At 34.8% G+C, this 19,048-nt stretch overlaps 1 protein-coding gene across 6 annotated transcripts in view; it reads right to left on the bottom strand.

The window, feature by feature from the left end:
• Positions 1-507: 507 nt before the first annotated feature.
• Positions 508-19,048, bottom strand: part of zak (sterile alpha motif and leucine zipper containing kinase AZK) — a 36,686-nt gene continuing 18,145 nt past the window's right edge. For 4 of the 6 annotated variants that reach the window (XM_041261841.1, XM_041261842.1, XM_041261840.1 and 1 more), the window contains exons 11-20: positions 18,006-18,141; positions 11,696-11,740; positions 11,503-11,533; positions 10,607-10,746; positions 10,280-10,342; positions 9,999-10,091; positions 3,402-3,518; positions 3,070-3,144; positions 2,568-2,718; positions 508-1,953 (exon numbers count right to left, since the gene is read on the bottom strand). In XM_041261841.1, the coding sequence (XP_041117775.1) occupies positions 1,283-1,953; positions 2,568-2,718; positions 3,070-3,144; positions 3,402-3,518; positions 9,999-10,091; positions 10,280-10,342; positions 10,607-10,746; positions 11,503-11,533; positions 11,696-11,740; positions 18,006-18,141 (1,522 nt within the window). In that variant the 3' untranslated portion in view covers positions 508-1,282. Of the gene's footprint in view, positions 1,954-2,567; positions 2,719-3,069; positions 3,145-3,401; positions 3,519-9,998; positions 10,092-10,279; positions 10,343-10,606; positions 10,747-11,502; positions 11,534-11,695; positions 11,741-16,602; positions 17,336-18,005; positions 18,142-19,048 lie in introns of those variants that run through there. The other 2 variants (XM_041261845.1, XM_041261844.1) reach the window with 1 other exon arrangement.

Genomic DNA, 19,048 nt, shown 5'->3' on the forward strand with positions numbered 1-19,048 from the left:
TTTTTACAAAGTGATTACAACAGACGTACGTGTTTATTCCTCAGTGTGCCATGCGGTTTAATTTAGTTCATATTCAATATGAATCTACAGTTATGTGTAATAAGGTGAGTTTGTAGCTGTTCAGTTCTGGCGGGATTAACTTGCGTTTTAATACATTTATCAATCAGGATCTCTTGAACAAGCATGGCCAATAACTACCTCTGACCAGAATATAAACCGAGATTGGATTTAAAAAGAGGTAATAGCTGAATATGTCAGACTACTGGTTGTTGACTCAAACTGCCTATGGTGTTCCTACTTGTAGTTGAAAGCTTTACACATTTCAAATATAACTATTTAACAAAAAAAGTACCTTAGCATAACAAATGCACAATGTCCAGGATTTCTGTCATAATTTAATGTACTCTTTAGAAGTACATGCAACTCTGAAGTTTTCACAATGAAATAAACACAGAGAACCCTGTTGCTTAATTGAGAAATTTCTTTACTTTTTTAAATTTACACCTCTAAAGTAATTTGGCACATTCAAAACAAAATGCTAATTTCTGGAGATTCTCATAACAGTTACAAAAGGCTTATATAACTAACATTTTACTTCCTGTACAATAGCATTAAGTAAACCTCTTAATGACATGTTAAAAACAGTTACATCAGGTAGATAATTCTATTAAAAATACAAATAGTGATATCAGGTATATAAATTACAATACAAATATTCAAAATATTTGAAAATCAACACATTGAAATATAATCTGAATAAATGTTTCATGTCCTGTAATTAATCGCAAATACATTCTGCTGAACACAATTGTTAAGATGCCATAATGTAATTAATCAAAGCATGAAGATAAACAGATGTCCAGCATAGATCTTCTGCAGTACTGCAAGAAACTTAACATAATGCAATAAAAAATAAGTTTGGTTCAATTGATTTCAAGGATAAAAAGCTTTAACAATCATTGTACTGCCATATTAAAAATAGAGCCAAATTAAGTTTAAAAATAATGAATGGCAGTGATCTGGAGCTGCATTGGTAGTTTAAAAGCCTTTACAATATGGCAATAGAGGAGGAAAAGGAGGGAAGATTAGGTAGGGACTAATTATGTGGCTAGGAAGCTAGAGGTGTCACCTCCAATGTTAAAAACAACAGAATTATGTGATTAGATTAGTGTGTACAACTATACTGCACGCTAGTGACAGATTGACCACATATGAACATCAAGGTAGTGTCAACATAACTGTTTCAGTTTCTGAAGAGAGCAGCAACCTATGGGTGACAGAATCAGCTTCGACCACGGCCACGGCTACCTCTCCTTGGCCTGCTTTTTGCCTGTCTGTTGTCCTGCCTCGGCGATTTTTTCTGACGCTCAACCTTGGTCCAACCACCTTCAGTAACCTTTGGTGCCTCTGTGTCACGTCTGCTTTCGTTCACCCCTGAAGACATCCCTGGAATTACCCGGTGATTATTTGGCGAGGCCGAGGCCCAGTTAGTTGTCCTTGGTAAATGCAGTGGAGCTCTTCGGGGCCTCTCTGGTTTTGTAGCTGTAGGTGACCTTGTGTCTCTGTAAGTCCCTCCAGAAACACTTAAGGAACGGTAACCTGAATAATCATTGTGGTAACCAGCTCTTGTACATCCTTTATCTGAAGTGCTCTCTGACGCTGTGCTGGAGGGACTGCTTCCCTTGGAGCCGAGGTGCACCGAGGAGAGTTTTCTAGTCAGTTCCGATGTTGGGGATGAACTTCTGGAGTCATTCCAAGGCGAGGCCTGACAACGATTAGGGGATCTCCTCACAGCTGCTGCGTATGATTCTTGATTGGCGCAGAATGTTAAGAACTGAGGTAAAGTAGTTGCGCTGGCACTGCTGGCAGGAGGTAGTGATGTGTGATGCTGCTGTGCTATATTCATCAGTAACTGTTTCATTCTCAGGTCATATATCCACTGAGGATCTACAACTTAAAAGTAAAATGAGACATCGTTTAAATAAACAAATATTTAATTTTTAAAATCATAGGTCAACTGCTAGAAAACTGCTTGAGTATGACGCTGGAGGACATATCTCTACACAACAGAAGTAGAAATACATGTACATTCCATATCTTCATGACATATACATCTCAAACAAACAAACTGTACACAGTGATCCACTGCACAAACAATACTACACTGATTTGGCATAGACTGAACTAAATGAAAGAAATGAGGAAAACAGGAAATTGCTAGAGCTATCTGTAAAGATGCCAGTCTTGATTGTGCAGGCTGTGCATATTGACTACTTTCTGTTATCTGAATTTTATATATTGCCAATATGCATGTTACATTCAGTTATGTATATGTGTGCACTGTACTGTGAAGAGCAACATGTATATGAAAAGTCCAAAACCTTTTACCGTCCATTACAGTGCAAGAATTGCAAGCAGGTTTAACTAAACAAACTGCACAATGAGTCTGGTCGATAACTGCATTACGAGTGTACTATGTGGTCAAATTAGTCATTGTGGTTTGAATTACTGTGACATCGCTTCAATGTGTTTGGTACAGCTTTTAAAGACCTACAAGAAAGACTTACTTGAGTTTGATCTACTGCTTTGCTTGCCTTCTGTGTTTGGTACAGCAGTTTGTATTACAAGCTCCACTGTTTTTATCTCGTCTCGAGCACTGACGGAATACCACCTGACAACATGGTTGTGTCTTGTTGTTTTGGGAGACTTGACATCATTCTGTTGAAACAAAATAGAACACGCAAAGTACTTGGAGTGAACTAAATTTGACTAATCTCTGGAAAACTAAGGGTAAGTGAATTCTTGTGGAAATTCAAAAAATGTTTGAAAGCAATACTTAGGGAAATTTGCTCACACTTTTTATTTTATCTTATTTATTTATTTTTTTGTCATTGTTATTTTCAGTTTACAAACATTTTTATACAAATAACTTACAACAACAAATACTTTTTTTTGTCAATTGAGAAACAAGAATGTATGTCAATGTTTTAAACACAGATTTACACTGAAATCAAAAGGAATGCTGTTCACAATAAAATATTATGAGCGAATTATGAAATGAAAACTCACCTCATAATTAACAACACATTCCACAACCTGGTCCTCTCTTATTCCAACAATCCACTTGTCCATCACAAAAGGTGGCTGCAACAAATTATCATCCTTTAAACATCTTTTACAGAAGAAGATATATAAACCCTTCCAGTGGCTACGCAGTTGACATGCAAAGTGTTCATATATATTTGAGCACTGAATAAAAGTCATTTTTGTAATTGTTTTTTTACAAATGCTAATTTTTGCAAACCCCCAGCAGCCAGTGCAAAACAAACAGGCTTATATAAACATTACCCTAAAATAACAATATTGGGAAACTGCATACATAGCTTGGCTATTATATTTACCTTGGTCATCTTTATGACATATGCGTCAGGCCTATTGACACTGAAAGTCACATCTTTAATGTACGTTATGGCAACTTCATCCCCATCCAGCTCCATGTAGATTTTCCATTTGCAATCCTACTCATTAAAAAAAAAAAAGACATTAATAATTGCATGGTTCTTAGTAAAGGAGTGTCAAAGTTTGGAAAGTGTGAAACCAACCAGCACAATACAGTACCCGTTACAGAAGCATTTTCTTAAACAATTAAAACAGAAGTTAAAAGTTGTACATTGAGATAAGACATTTTGTTCACAGGAACAGTCCCCCGTCCCCCCGTCCCCCCCTGCAAAAAAATAAAGGATTTGAATCTAAATTTACTAAATGTATGGACACTTTTATTAAATCATTGCATACCTCTGATTTGTCATAAGATTTTGTTAAGAATTTATTTTTGTGAATTTTGTTGTATCACTTTGTTATAAAATCACACACTGGATCAGGTACTGAAAATATACTTTACAAAGCCTTGAATTATTTCTGATTAAATGAATTTAATAAAAGGTAATATCATGTACCCTTTGTTCTGTAATAGAAACAATGAATACATAAGATACACTTATAAGATACAAAATCAACAGCACAACCTAGAGGACATTTAACAGTAATGCCATTATAATTTGAAATAGGAAGGGAACATTCACGGTCTTGAATTGTGTCATTGAATTGAGGTAAACACAACTGAGTTCACACTCAAAAAAGCGTAACTTATAAAACTGAAAAAAATAATAACCGATTCGAGAACAAAGACAGTTTGTGTGTTTACTCAGGCTCTCCAACACTATTAACTGTATCGATCTATTCTTATTTGTTTGGACCTGTTTCAGCTCAATCGCTTGCAAGTCGAAATAAACAGAAGGGTGGCAGCCAGCTGGAGACCCCTTCTCTGTCGGTGCTCTGAAGAAAGCTAAAAAAAAAAAAGTCATTTTTTTTGGCAGGCAGTTGTGTATCAGCTACTCTGCGCAGGTGCATCTAGAGCACAGTGCAGTGCAGTAGAAGGTTACAGCTGGTGTCTGCAGGGAGAATGGTTGTACCAGATGTCTGTCAGTCGGGAGATCTTCAAAAGAAAAAAAAAACCCAAGCAAACATAAAAAAATAAAGATATATATATATATATATATATATATATATATATATATATATATATATATATATATGTGTGTGTGTGTTAATCTGTTTGTTTTATGTATCTTTTTTAATTACAATATATTTTGGCTTTGTAAGAGAGCAAAGAATACAGGATCTTACTGGTGTCCACTTAGCAGCCCCTAATCAGATAAGAGGACCCCATGTGATCTGAAAACCTTAATAGCCAAGCCAGCTCCTGGGGATGTATCCCTGAAGGTAAGGCACTTGATGTAGGGGACCCCCCTTGGGCCAATCTACTACTGCTATATACTGAAGACCCCGACATTGATATGCAACAGCCATAAGAAATGATTTTGTATCAGATGTCTTAGTTTGTCACATTAGCTACACTTTTTTTTTTTTTTTTTTTTTTTTTTTTGTCCTATTTATACATTATATAGGATTCAGGCTGATTTTCACACCACTAATTTATAGGATTCTGTAAAAGTAATGGTTCTTTCATAATAATAATAATAATATTGTGGTTACTCTCTAGGTTACTGTTGCTGATTAAAATTTTCCAAACAATATAACATAAACATAGCTTGCCCACCGATAGTTTCTACACTCGTCTCTGAACTGAAAAGACTCCGGTGTCTTACTTGTCAACTGTGTAATTCAGTACAAAAATAAAACGCTTTGATGGAAAATGGTGTGAAAGTACTCTTGCCTAATAAGCTCTTGTGATCATGGAGCGATGGCTGATCAGAGCACCACGCTGCTGGCTCAGGGCTGGCCCTCCAGGACCCGTCCCATCTGTCTGTAGAGCTGGGGACAAGATGAATCCCATCCGTCTCTCTCGCCATTATTGTTTAATTTTAGTAGTCGCTATGGTATGATTTCAGTAAGCTTGAACTAGCCTGCTTTAATACTATATCACTAGATATGGACTGAAAGTTATGTCATTTTAAAACCCCACATTTCTTTTGATTTAGACAAGTATCTTCTGAAGCAACATACTTAGAATGAGACAGCAACCTCTCTAAGAATGTTTTTTTTTTAATGTGCGAATGTTTGTTTTTTGAAAGTGAAGTGCAACTGTTTATAATGTTATTTGTTATGCAGTGTATTTGTAAGTAATATACTATATCTCGGTGTACTTCCCTGATAAAACACTTTTAAACTGAAATTCTGGGCTTCTCACATTCAATAGTGTCAATAGATTCCTCAAGGCCCTCAGAGAAGTAACTATAAGCTGTGGAGTTGTTGTCTTCCAGACTTTTAATGATTTGTGATATTACTTTAATACAGCCAATATTGTAACAAAAAACAATTGTCTCGCTGCTAGCTGACAATAGATTGATCTGAAAACAGAATTAAAAGTTTATCAAGCACATCCCCTCAAATAATATATATATCTATATATATATATATATATATATATATATATATATATATATATATATATATATATATATATATATATGTGTGTGTGTGTGTGTCAGCACAGGTACCCAGAAATCCGGGTACCCATCAGGTTTTAAATTACCTGATGATACTCGGGTCTCCGTCAGGTTTTAAATTCTCTTTTTTCTACCTGGGTATTTATTAATTTGAGAATTGAAATAAAATGTAGAAAATATGACAATTCAGTTATAAACATGGGTCTCTGGCCAGTGTAATAAAGACAGCATTAAAACAAGCTTTGCATTAAGCCTTTTCTTAACTAACAGGATATCAATGTTTTACAGAAAACAATAACGCAGCGAGCAGCAACTACACCTCAATAATAACTGTTCTTCTCATGAACTAAACCAGAAAGAAAACAACATAACAGCATCCTGTTGGTTTATGTTAGTGATAACTCTGGTGATCCATTAATAATAACCATGTGGATTCCAATATGGAATGCTTTATGTACAGTTATTGTGCAGTTATAGTTTCTTACCAAAAAGATATAATAAGTTGCCTTTATTTAAAAATAAATAAGCAAATAAATAAAATAAAAATAGAATAATGTGGATCACATTAAGCAAGTGTGCTTCCTCCTTAGAATGAAATATTTCCTTGGCAGAATTTGCAAATTCCGTTTTCTCCTGCTTGGTAAAGACATTCCACCCAATGCTTTGCTTGAATGCCATTGTTATACATTCACAAGATAGAATTTAGAGATCAGGAACGGCACTTTACTGTTATAACCAAACAGACGCGCAAGTTGCTTTTGCGACTGCCATCAAAACCCAGCTAGCTCAATTTACAGTAGTTATTGCAACAGTCCATAAAGTAATAGCGGTACTGTACTACTGCATTAGTTTAAAAACTCAACATAACAGCCATGTTAACAACAACAACAGCAGCTGAATATGGCCAATATATCCCACAGCATGCATTTAACATTAATAACTATTTAAACTGAGATGTTAATTATTATTATTATTATTATTATTATTATTATTATTATTATTATTATTATTATTATTATTAAGATGTTTCCAGTAGTGAAAAAGGTTAAGTTCTACAGATCTGAAGGGGCTAAATGTATGTGTACTATATATCATTTAAATATATATCCTGCACTTAAAACATTAAGATAATGTGATTTTTTTTCTTTCTTTTTTTTTTTTTTTTTTTTTTAAATCATTACCCAAAAAAGATCGTCTATTGGTCCATATAACCAGGTATTTTTCACATGGGCACCCGGTTACAAGATGTTCACCCGTGCCGACCTATTAATAAAAATTTTTATTATATAGATATATATATATATATATATATTATATATATATTATATATCAATATGTAGTATATATTATATGGGTGTTCAAAATCGTACTGGTGAACGTTTTAGGAGGTGTGTGGTGTGAAAAAATGCTCTAAAGTAAGAATGCTTTCAAAAATAGACATGTTAATAGTTTATATTTATCAATTAACAAAATGCAAAGTGAGTGAACAGAAGAAAAATACCAATGTATTAAGTGTTATAAGTATTGTTTGATAAACTATACGGTCCTAAGGGTACCAATATTAACACTTAATAAATTGGTAAATAACACTTTTGCAAATAGAGGGTATTTAAACTTTTGACGACAACTTGTAGCCTAAATGTGTTTTAGCCTAAATATTAAGGAAAGTACACAGACATTTGTTTCTGTTATTGTGAAGTTAGCAATACTCCACTGTATGCTTACAGTAAATATAAATTATGTATTTTTACCTTAGCAGTCTCCAGAAAAAAGTATAATCAAGGCCAATATGTAGACAGAGAGTTTATCTTTCACTATTGTTTTTCCCGCTGGTCACAGCTGAGCTACTTTTGCCCCACAATGTATGGAATGCTAGCATGTTTGGATCACATTAAAAAAATTAAAAAAACAATGCCGAGATAACACAAGCTGTTAATGCACTGCGGCCTGTTCTACAAGGTGTCGTGACCCACTCTTGCATTGTCCCAGGGGTTTTCTTGTAACTAAAAAGAAATCCAGAGAAAGCTGCTGGCTTAGAAGCGCACTAATAACCCAAACCAGCATTTACAAGCTGCACTGGGGTCTAGAACTGAGGTTGTTTTAATCACTTCGTCAGAAACAATGTCTAGTAATGATGTACAGGACTATGGCTGTTCTAATGACTATTCATACATAATTCAGAACCTTTCACTTGGCACCACTGTGATATCCTCATTAGCAGAGACCTACACTGGCTGTCAGATGGTGTCCATACAATTGCAGGCATTACTTTGTCTTTGAGAAGCGCAGCTGCTTCCATGACACCACCAGTATATAAAAACATGACGCCAGTTTGTTTTATTTAGTGCTAAACCTTCTAGTTTGTAAAAACAAGGCTGACATAAAACCTGACACGAGGCAGGGAAAATAATTAGCTCTCATTTTCTCAGCCTCCTATTTCCTTCTCCCTGCTGTGTTCTCTACCCACTAAACCACCACATGTCAGTCGAAATGGGAGGCAATTAGCAGGCTCATTTCAGCCCTGCAAATGCACTGAAAAGAAAGTATTTATGCTGGGACAATGAACAGCTGAAAGATTAAATAACATTTGCCTTTTAAAAAGAAAATGACTTCTGGCTAAATGGGCAATTTTTGATTATATTCAAACAGCCCTAGAGTAGCAGTCTTCTTTATTTCTTTTAAGACGCCCCTACAAAGAACCAGATTTGTGAAGAATGGAAATGAAGCATTGCTTTAGATGAAAGAACTAAATTAAAAATAAAAAAAAACATAAAAAACATTAAAAAAAAATGTAATGAATGTGTTACAGCAAATTATGTAAATTGGATTGAGACTGCTCAGTGTTTGTTTCAAAGGTGAAAGGTTAAAGACGGTTGCTATCTAAAAAATTAGAAGTGGTTGACAAGGATCCTCAGCTTGTATACATTTACATTTATTTAATTGAAACCAAAAGGTATTTTTAAGCAATAAAGGAACTGCAAAATATAAACGCTACATACCGTGTCCTTTACTGTATACTACTTAATGGCAACTCTGTGTCATTCAAAGTCTGGATGTCAATTAAAGACGTGGCTGACTAGTTGCGATAACAATCTATAAAACACAACGGTTACTGAAGTTCAGATTAAACGAATGACAGTTGACAGCTCTCAAAAAATAGGACTTTGACGGTCATGAGAGAAAAATGAAAATGAGGGACAACTCAAATGTCCTTCCAGGACCCCCTTATAAACAAGGCCTCATCTCAATGGGTACATCTCCTGGCTAAACAAACAAACAAATAAATAAATACAAATACATTTTAAAAAATGTTCTCAGGAACTGTTTCATTTAGTGGAGCCTATTTTGAAGCAAGACAAAAAATATATTTTTTCCCAAAATAAATAAAACAACTCTAGTATTTGCTTCAAAATAGGGCCCAATGAGTTGAAATAGAGGTCAATCATAATCCCTTCAAATGATCCATTATATATATCTCAGTTGTTTATTGCTCTATTTAACATCATTGTACAGACTATACCTTTATATTTTTGTGAACAAAAAACAAGCATCTGTGTGGCCTAGCACCCTATACATGCATAAACTTGTTAGAAACATGCATATATTGTTTATAGTGTTTGCCTCAATACTAATTTATGTTACATGCATACTGAGTTCATAATTTGTGGAGTTATATGCGTTAACTTCCTGTTAGTTTAGTTTGTAATGAAATTCAGACAAACAATCCCTAAAATATAGACTTCAATATCTCAGGTCACACAGGTGTCAGTGATTGTGAAAAGGTAACTTACATCCACAGAGAGACAAACAACTTCTTGGGGTCTATTCAACTGAGCTAAAAGCCAGTGGATTTAAATAAAAAGAATTTTCAGAAAATGAAAATGATGTATGACTGCCTCTGTAATTTCATCTTTAAAATGAATTAAAACAATACCTTCAAACTCAACACAATATTACATTTATATATATAAATTGCAAACATATACACATATACATACACACACACACACACACATATGTGTATCATACCTGAGGGCCACTTCCTGGTTTAAAATGGTAACCGAAAACCAGCTCCAGATTCACAATTTTTGTCGCATCATCTTCTATTTCAGATTCAGCATCCTAAGTACAGGAAACACAGGAAGGCAAATACCACACTGATTTGCATTTCTAATAACTCTAGGAATTGCTTGTTTTATTGAAACATCTGACACATGTATGTGGTCTACACTATTAGCATGGTTGTATATTCTCAGTTTTAAACAGCATTTTTCATTTAGCTTTTAAGATTCAACTGAAATTGAGCCTACCTTCATTAAAGGAGGGAAATGGAAAAGACTCAAATAATCTTGGGTTAGTTTCTCAATTTCAGTCTGGAAGAAAACACACAATGTCAATGATTACACTTCAACTAAGAAACTCCACCCTCTGGTTTATTAGTTTACTTTTTTAATATTTAGTAATAATACTGCTATATGGCACTGAAAGCTAAATCTGACTAGTTCTTTATTTGGCACAGAGGTAAGTAAACTACGACAGGCTCAGGTGAGGTCAACATTGCTTCTTTACTACCAGCAGTTCCTTAAGGATGACTGAAGTGCTGCCTGTATTATACAGAATCTTTGTCACACTCGTACCTTCAAATGAATAATGTGTCCTCTGGATTTGATCCCCATGTCCTTCATGTCACTTTCCTTCAGAAGTAGTAGTCTTTTGCCTGTGATGTGGTTTTCTTTAAACAGATCTGCATATCTCTTCATGTCACAAAAGCTTTCCCCTAAAAAGTTTGAAGCAAAATGGCCAACAGGAATCAAACAATGCTTCAAGACACTTCAATAAAAAACTGTCACACAAAAGTTTCTTTACAATAATAACAGACAAACGGTGATAAAGATCACTGATATCATTATATCTTAAAGCTATAAAGAGTTTTTGATGTTTTGTAATTTGGGACATATATATAGTGACAGGGCGACTGAGTGGTGACGTCAGGCCAGAAGCAGGAACTGAAATCACACAGACTGGTACTCGGGTGAAAAGTGCACTGCAGCACTATTTTTATTTTTCAACAAAAATAAACCAAAATATTTAAACAAAAAGAAACACTGCTCACAGGGCGAAGTAAAAAAGGTAAACAAAACAAATTCTCAAACACAAAACAAAGGTCAGGCTGGGCAGTTGCCTTCACTGATTCTTTATTTTCTTACTTTCAGTTTTGTTCTTTGACTCTCTCTCTCTCTCTCTCTCTCTCTCTCTCTCTCTCTCTCTCTCTCTCTCTCTCTCTCTCTCTCGTTCGCTCCTTTCGAACACCCACACAGAACGCAGAAAGCTGCAGGCTTTTTTACACATGACTGTCTCCAAATTAGCAATAAATTAAGTAACCTATAGAAGGTCACATTCTACACAAGTTTAGTATGTTATATTACCAGTACCATGGTTTATTTATTAAGATTTCTATATAGTTAAATATAGAAAGATTAAATTGTTACATTTTTTTTTTCTTCTGTTTTAGATGCAGTATTTAAAAACTTACCTTCTCCAAATAGTTGCTGCATCCAGAAATACTGTGAATATGTAAAACATAACATTCAAATTAAATAACATATTGGCTCTCAAAACATGTTATTTAAAATTAAGCAACAATTATATACAGTATATTTGATATACCGTTTGTTTATGTATGTGGAACAGATTAAAACATATTACAAAGCATATTGTATGCTTACCACATGCTCCTCTGTCCATGCATAGATGTCAAGAGATGGCAATAGCTGCACAATAAAAAAAATACATTATTCATATTAAATAATTACAATGGCCAATATGTTTTATAATAAGAAATATATTTGTTATCTAGGGGACATAGAACTAGTGAATTCAACAAACCATGATTCTACTAACCAGTGATTCCAGTAAGCGAATTGCACACTCACCATTCATTGGTACCAGATAAACCTCAGCAGTAATGTTAAAAATACGTATTTGCCAAACTATTGCTTGAAGTAGACTGCACTTTAAACATCATGTATATACTACCAGGAGGCAATGTGATTGGTTCTATTGGTATTGGTATGTACAATATATGGTCATTATACAAAACTTCCTACAAGTATAAAGTAACTTCATACTTATAAACACCAGGACACTGCATTGTATAGTTCATGCCTTTAAAATATTTCACACTAGCTACCGAAGAGTTTTATTAATTTACCAAATGTTCTGCATCATTTTATCACAATGAAACTTTTGAAACATACTGACACCCTAGGAAAAATAAGATCACTAATTAATCCAGATGCCAATGTCAGCAAAAACTGCTCAATACTTGAACTCCTTAAAACAGCCTCAATAATATATTGTGAAAGCTGCCCTCTAGTGGAATGAGAGCATTATTGAATCTTAGACTGATTTCCATATCATAAATTCTGGAAATTAGCTTAAAGTTAAAAATCTTAGGAATGAAAACCACTTCTTCAATATAGATTGAATAAAGTATAACAATACAGTATAACAACCACACACACACACACACACACACACACACACACACACACACATATATATATATATATATATATATATATATATATATATATATATATATATATATATATATACACACACACACACACACACACACACACACACACACACACTGCAAAAATCTTACACATTTTGCATTTTTCTACTCTGATGCATTATGAGCATCAACAATTTACTCAAAGCCTCTACTATTATAACAACCTTGACTTGCATAAAGAAGGAAAAACATTGAGTGAAATAGCTTGCATCACTCGATTTTCAAGGTGTGGCATCTAAAGCATAATCAACAAGTACAGAGAAACATCATAAGTAATGGACAAACCCAGGACTGGAAGACCCAAAAAGCTGTCTAACAAGGATGAGCAATACTTGAAGATAACATCCTTAAGGAATAGAAAGAAGACAAGCGTTGAATTGACAACAGAACTGACAGAAGGCACAGGTGTCGTTGTCCATCAAATCAACAGTATGAAGGTCACTCTTGAAATCAGGACTTAAAGGATGTGATGCAGTAAGAATACCTGTGAAGAAAGGGGAACAAGACTAAAAGGCTAAAATATGCACAAGAACACAGAAATTGGAACAATGGTCAAAAGGTGCTGGTCACTTGATGGATGGACAATGACACCTGTGCCTTCTGCCAGTTCTGTTTTCAATTCAACGCTTGTCGTTTTTCTGTTCCTTAAGGATATTATCTTCAAGTATTGCATTGGAAATGAACACTTTAGAAAAAATGAACAATAAAGCAACAAAAATTGCATGCATACAGACTTTATCCTTCAAAACAAACTTTAAATAAACCAGAAGTTAAAACTGTGGGGATTGGGTCCAATATTTCTTAATACAAAAAGAAAATCAGGGAAGGAAATGATTTAAGAAATGTGAAACACAGAAAGTTTTAATAGGAACAGAAATAACAACAGAATACATTATTTAATGTCAAACGTTTATTGAAAAACAAGTATTTAGAAGGAAAGCAGCAAAAAAAACTAAACAAAACCAAGTTCATATCAAACTGCCCATAACACTGATGTGAACTGTAAATAGGACTATGTCACAGTATCCATTTCAAATGTAGTATTATAAAAAAAAAAAGTGCACAAGCTGTAAATGCAGTGCACGTGACATTCTGTCACTTTAATAGTATTCCGAGCATCAAAAGAAACTTCTCAATAAAGGTATATAATGATGGACATTGACAAAATGTTTTTGGTTTCTTTTTAATCACTCAATCATTTATCCTTGATCATGACATGCTTGAGTGACTATCACTGAAGCATATGCACTTAGTCACCTAATGAGTGAGACAGTTGATTGGACACTGGATATGGAGTGATTTCAGCTGCTGAATTGCAAGCATGAATAAAAGCAATAAAGAAAATCACAGAGAAAAAAAAAATGCCACGTCTGTCAAGAGAGCAGCACCTTTATGCAATCGTCATGTTGGAGGCTGGACTACGGCAGCGTACTGTGGCTCGCTGTCTTGGGTGCTCACAGCCAGCAATTTCAAATCTGGCAAGACAGTATAACCAGACACAGTCTGTCAATGACAGGCCATGACCTGGGAGACCGAGAGTCACAACACCTGCTTAAGATCGACAGATCTTTTTGCAGCATCTCTGATGTCAATTGTTTATCAGCATAATAAAGTTTGTCATTTTTCGATCACATCTAGTGAATTATATCCAAATGTAAGTGATACGTTTCTTTTGATGCTCAGTATAGTTTAAAACCTTTATAAAAGTGGTTGACTTTTCACATGATTTGAAAGTTGGTAACTGACTAATCATCATTCATTTTTTTGCAGTTTTAAGAAAAGCAGCTATGAAAACACAGCACATAGGAAGCACAGCTGGGATGAAACGCTTCCCTTGCGATACCACACTGCACCGGTCTGCACCCAGGTCTGTGATAGATCAGACCAGTCTAGTGCATTTCATTTATATACAGTGCACTCACTGTATAATGCCAATACAGTATGACACCTGGAAAATGGGAAAAATTCTTGCCAGAGTTTAGATCTATCCAACATTCCACACAGAACTACCTTTGTCTCATATAAATGCTATGATCTAATCTACATTTCTCTTTAATATCCCATGTGTGTCCTGTAGTATTCTCTATTGTTGTTTTTCCTTAGATTCTTATTTGCCAGGCTTATTGTACTGCACTATCTATTCCAGCAAAAAAAAAATTAAAAATGCCTTTTTGTTGAAATAGTGGCAAATAATAATGTAAGCAGAACCAATGGAGAATCATAAACACACGTTATAGGAAAGCAAGTTGCCTGTAACTGAAATTAAAAGGGAAATGGTGAGGCTATAAAGTATCCCTTTAAACTGTAATGGGAAAAAAAGTGGGATGAAAGAAAACAGCACTTAGTTTGGCCTGTGTTGCTTTTTATGGATGCTCCCTTAAACATATTGTATACTGTATAACCTCATTAATACTTACAAAATAGCTTAAACCCAACTCTACACCTACTGACACGATTAAGGTACAATAAAATAATAAAAGCAAGTAGTGGGACTCAATTAAAAAAGATATTTATTAATATATATATATATATATATATATATATATATATATATATATATATTATAAGGTGGCAGTTTTAGCTGAAACCACTCAACCAGACCAAACTTTCAATCAATATAAAACAAAATAAATAAACACTGAATATTCCTGATAAATACAATATTCATCAACGACATTTTTTGATTATATTATGTAATCATGGTATTGTATTTCTTAGGCAAGTAAAAGTACCATTGAAATAAAATATAAAAATACATACATTACCTCCACATGAAACATTACGAGTAATTCATTAAAAACAGTTTGCTTAATATAGTGTTAGCTAGATGAACAAAATTAAGTAGGTGGTTTGCAGCCATTGCGCATGTTAAAGATTTAGGGGGTAGATGTACTAAAGTGTTGCATCTGTCGCAATTTCGTTGCAAGCCACACGCAAACCAGTCGGAAGTGTAGCTTGAAATGTACTAAACAAACGCTACGCTGTTAGCATTAACACTAACAATTACATCAATTTGTTAAGAACTTTTGAAAGCATGTTTTAAAACAATTGATGCTGGTATTTCCCGGTCCGCTTTTTCCTGTGTGTTGCCAGTTGTGCTCAATGTATTTTTGAGACGAACACCCAAGTACCTAATTTTCACTAAAGTCAGGGTGTACTTACAAGCCTTGAAAATAAATTTCTATGACATTTCTGGTTTCCCCAGCGTGTTGGGAGCAATAGACTGCACACATGTGCCACTAACCCCTCCAGCTCATTCTGAGCATCTGTATAGGAACATGGTCTATTTTGTGTTAATTGTCTAGGCTACTAAGTAGACCAAGTTAAAAATAATAATTAAAATAACACACAAAACCCTGAAATCATTTCATTTCAATGTAAAATAATCTTTTATTCACATTGTACACCAATGTGTACGATGCATCAGCAGGATTTATTTTGTGTTACCAATAATGGTAGTAGGCTACAGTACAAAAAAAGTGCACTAAGTATTCATTTGGTTTTACTACTGTATACTGTAGAGGCCTACTGTACAGATTTATATTTTTACATAATGTAATGTGTAGCCTACCCAAAACACATTAGTGTTATTTCAGCACAATGATTTATATTTAAAATACATAGAGAACTGTAAATGTATGTGGGTGCAATTTTTTTGTATTGTTTTTAAACCCGACACCTCCTTATGGCGGACAAACACGTCCGGTTTAGCGAGGGGCTACTGTATGACTATGAAAAACTTTTTGGGGGTGAAGGTTGGGGCCCCACTATAGAATCTGATGGGATTAAACTGCCTTTAATTTTATATATATATATATATATATATATATATATATATATATATATATATATATATATATATATATAATTATAACAGTATTAAAATAGGTAAAATGAAGATGGAACTGAATGCATTGTACAGATGATGCTATTTTGATTCTGCACCCTTGCATGTACAGACATTATCCTTCGGGCCCCTCTGCTGCAGCAAACCACAACTCAACTCATTAACATATTTTTTCTTAGTACATATGACAAAATGTATACTTTGCGAATTGTCGTAACGTAAATGCAAATTGTGGTATGTTTGCACTGCGACTGGCCCATCTTAGTACATCTACCCCTTAATGTTCATGACAATGAACAAACAGTATTTTGGTTAAAAAACCATTAATACGCTTTCTGCTGCCACAGCGGGGTACAGGGATTTCAGTGAACTACTGTCACTGTCCTGATGTATATATAATGCAAAAACAGGCACGTAGTTTCACATAAAAACAGATCCCACGACTTGATCCAAAAACAGACACTTTCAACACAGGCCAAGTAAGCTGTTTTATAAATTTTACAGGCTTTCCAACTAACTGATGTTCTATCTAGGCCTGAATTAAATAAAAGTTTATGGGTCTGCCATAACTATATACTAATGCCAGGCCTGAGGGGACAGGATGGGTGACTAATTGAATTAGTCACTGTCATCTGACCAGTTAAATGCGCCCAGACACACAGCCATGTTGATTTTCTTCCCTTCTCTGACACTGGTGGATTTAGAGGAGTTCTGCTTGGCCTGCATGTTTATCTGTATCCCAGAGTGCAAGACGGGTCCTGCCAGGTCCATAGAGAGAATATCCCCAAAGCCCTTCATCATGGCCTGCAGGTTCATGCCATCTACCTCCCCGTTACTGGCAGCAGTGATCTGACAAGACATCTCTGAACTGTTTGACTCCTCTGTTTTAGACTCATAGAAAGACTCTTCCGAAATCTTTGCAGTAACAGGCAAGAAAAGCTAAGAAAAGGTACAGAAAGAAAAGGAATTAGAATCACAAAATAAGTCAGGAAAAAGATCAAAGATTGATTTTTTTGTTTGTAGTCAAGTGGTTACTTTATTTTTTTTTTAGAAAACTGAAAGGAGAAGTGTTTCCAGATGCCTTTTTGATTTCTCAAAATAGAGAGAGCAAAATGTTAATTTTTTAGAATGCTGGCAAGAAAAATATTAAAAGTTTTAGATAAAAGTGAAGGTGAAAGCCATGTCTGCAGAACACTCTGGGCACCAATACACTACTTCAGACTGCTTAAATTCAAAACACACACACACACACATAAAGTGTGCCATAGTGTGTCAGCATAGTTTTGAAATGCAATGTTCTGTAGACTCAATACATACACAGATACTTCTCATATATATGTTTTTAAACATAAATAAATATTGTCAGTTACAACCAAACAAATGTAATATTTTTCCAAAGGAAACCTTAGTTTTGTAGCTAAACTAAATCTCTGAATCCCTACCCTCTTACTACATAACACATTTTAGCCATTAAACATACTGGACTGTTGTGGTCCCTGTAACTGTGCAGCATGTTTTTTGGGGTTTGTTTTTTTGTTGACAATGTTGGATAGGGTGTTACTGGGATTAGCTCCAGCTCTGACAGGGAAGCCTCTCCTGCTTCACTCACCGGCGTGTGGGACTGTTCTATCAGTTTCCGTTCCCACATCTTCAGCCGTCGTTCCCGCTCCTTCAGCTCCTGCTCCTTAGTGCTCAGATCACGCTCCAGCTTCTTCAGTCTCTCTAACGTGGCCTCAATTTCATATCTACAAAGAACAAGCAGTTCAGGATTGCTGCTTACTGACAGATACAAATTGCTCACAATTTCCATCTGGATCTCTCCAGTCTCGCCTCCCAGTCTAAAGGACACAGTACTGGCTTTAACACACAAAGAATGTTATGCCTGGGTTTCCAGGATCATTTTAACACACATAATCCCGAAGGAGGAGTACTAAAAACAGTACTGTATATCATTCTGAAGAATCTACCTTGGCATAGTTTAGGACTTTCAAATTGACCTAAAAAAAAAAATATATATATAATATATATCTACTATATATATATATATATATATATATATATATATATATATATATATATATATATATATATTACATTGAACTAAAACAAAATACTCCCTGAAGCACATGGTAATGTCATTGTCAGTCACTGCAATATACTGTCTTTTTGCAAAAAGATGGCAGACAAATTTGGTCAAAGGTCAAGGTCAACTGCAAGTAATTCCCTTTAAAATTCTTAGGTCTTCTCTGGTGTGATCCAATATAAAACAAACATAAATCCAGTAGATTATTGTGACCTTCACCATTGAAACTTTTAAGACACAATGGGTTAGGTCATGATACTTTTTTTTTTTTTTTTTTTTTTATTAAGTTACACTATCAAAGAAATCTGAGTTTGCTCATCATTGGTACTCCACGAATGTGTAGATGATGGACAAAACGAGGGAACGGTTTTGAATGACTTAAAACACAACCCTGATTTAGAGTTTAGGCAAAACATATTGGATTATGCAGGTCACTGATATGACCAGCAGGTGATGCTGTTCAGTGCTGTATCACTGCCTGCAGAGGCTGCAGTCTTAAACCCAACGACCCAGGCTGAGTCAGGGTAGCGCTCAGAGTGCAGCTATTTATACTGAGCCATGTGACGCAG

The sequence above is a fragment of the Polyodon spathula genome, chromosome 10 (assembly GCF_017654505.1).
Source record: "Polyodon spathula isolate WHYD16114869_AA chromosome 10, ASM1765450v1, whole genome shotgun sequence".
Taxonomy (NCBI): Eukaryota; Metazoa; Chordata; class Actinopteri; order Acipenseriformes; family Polyodontidae; genus Polyodon; species Polyodon spathula.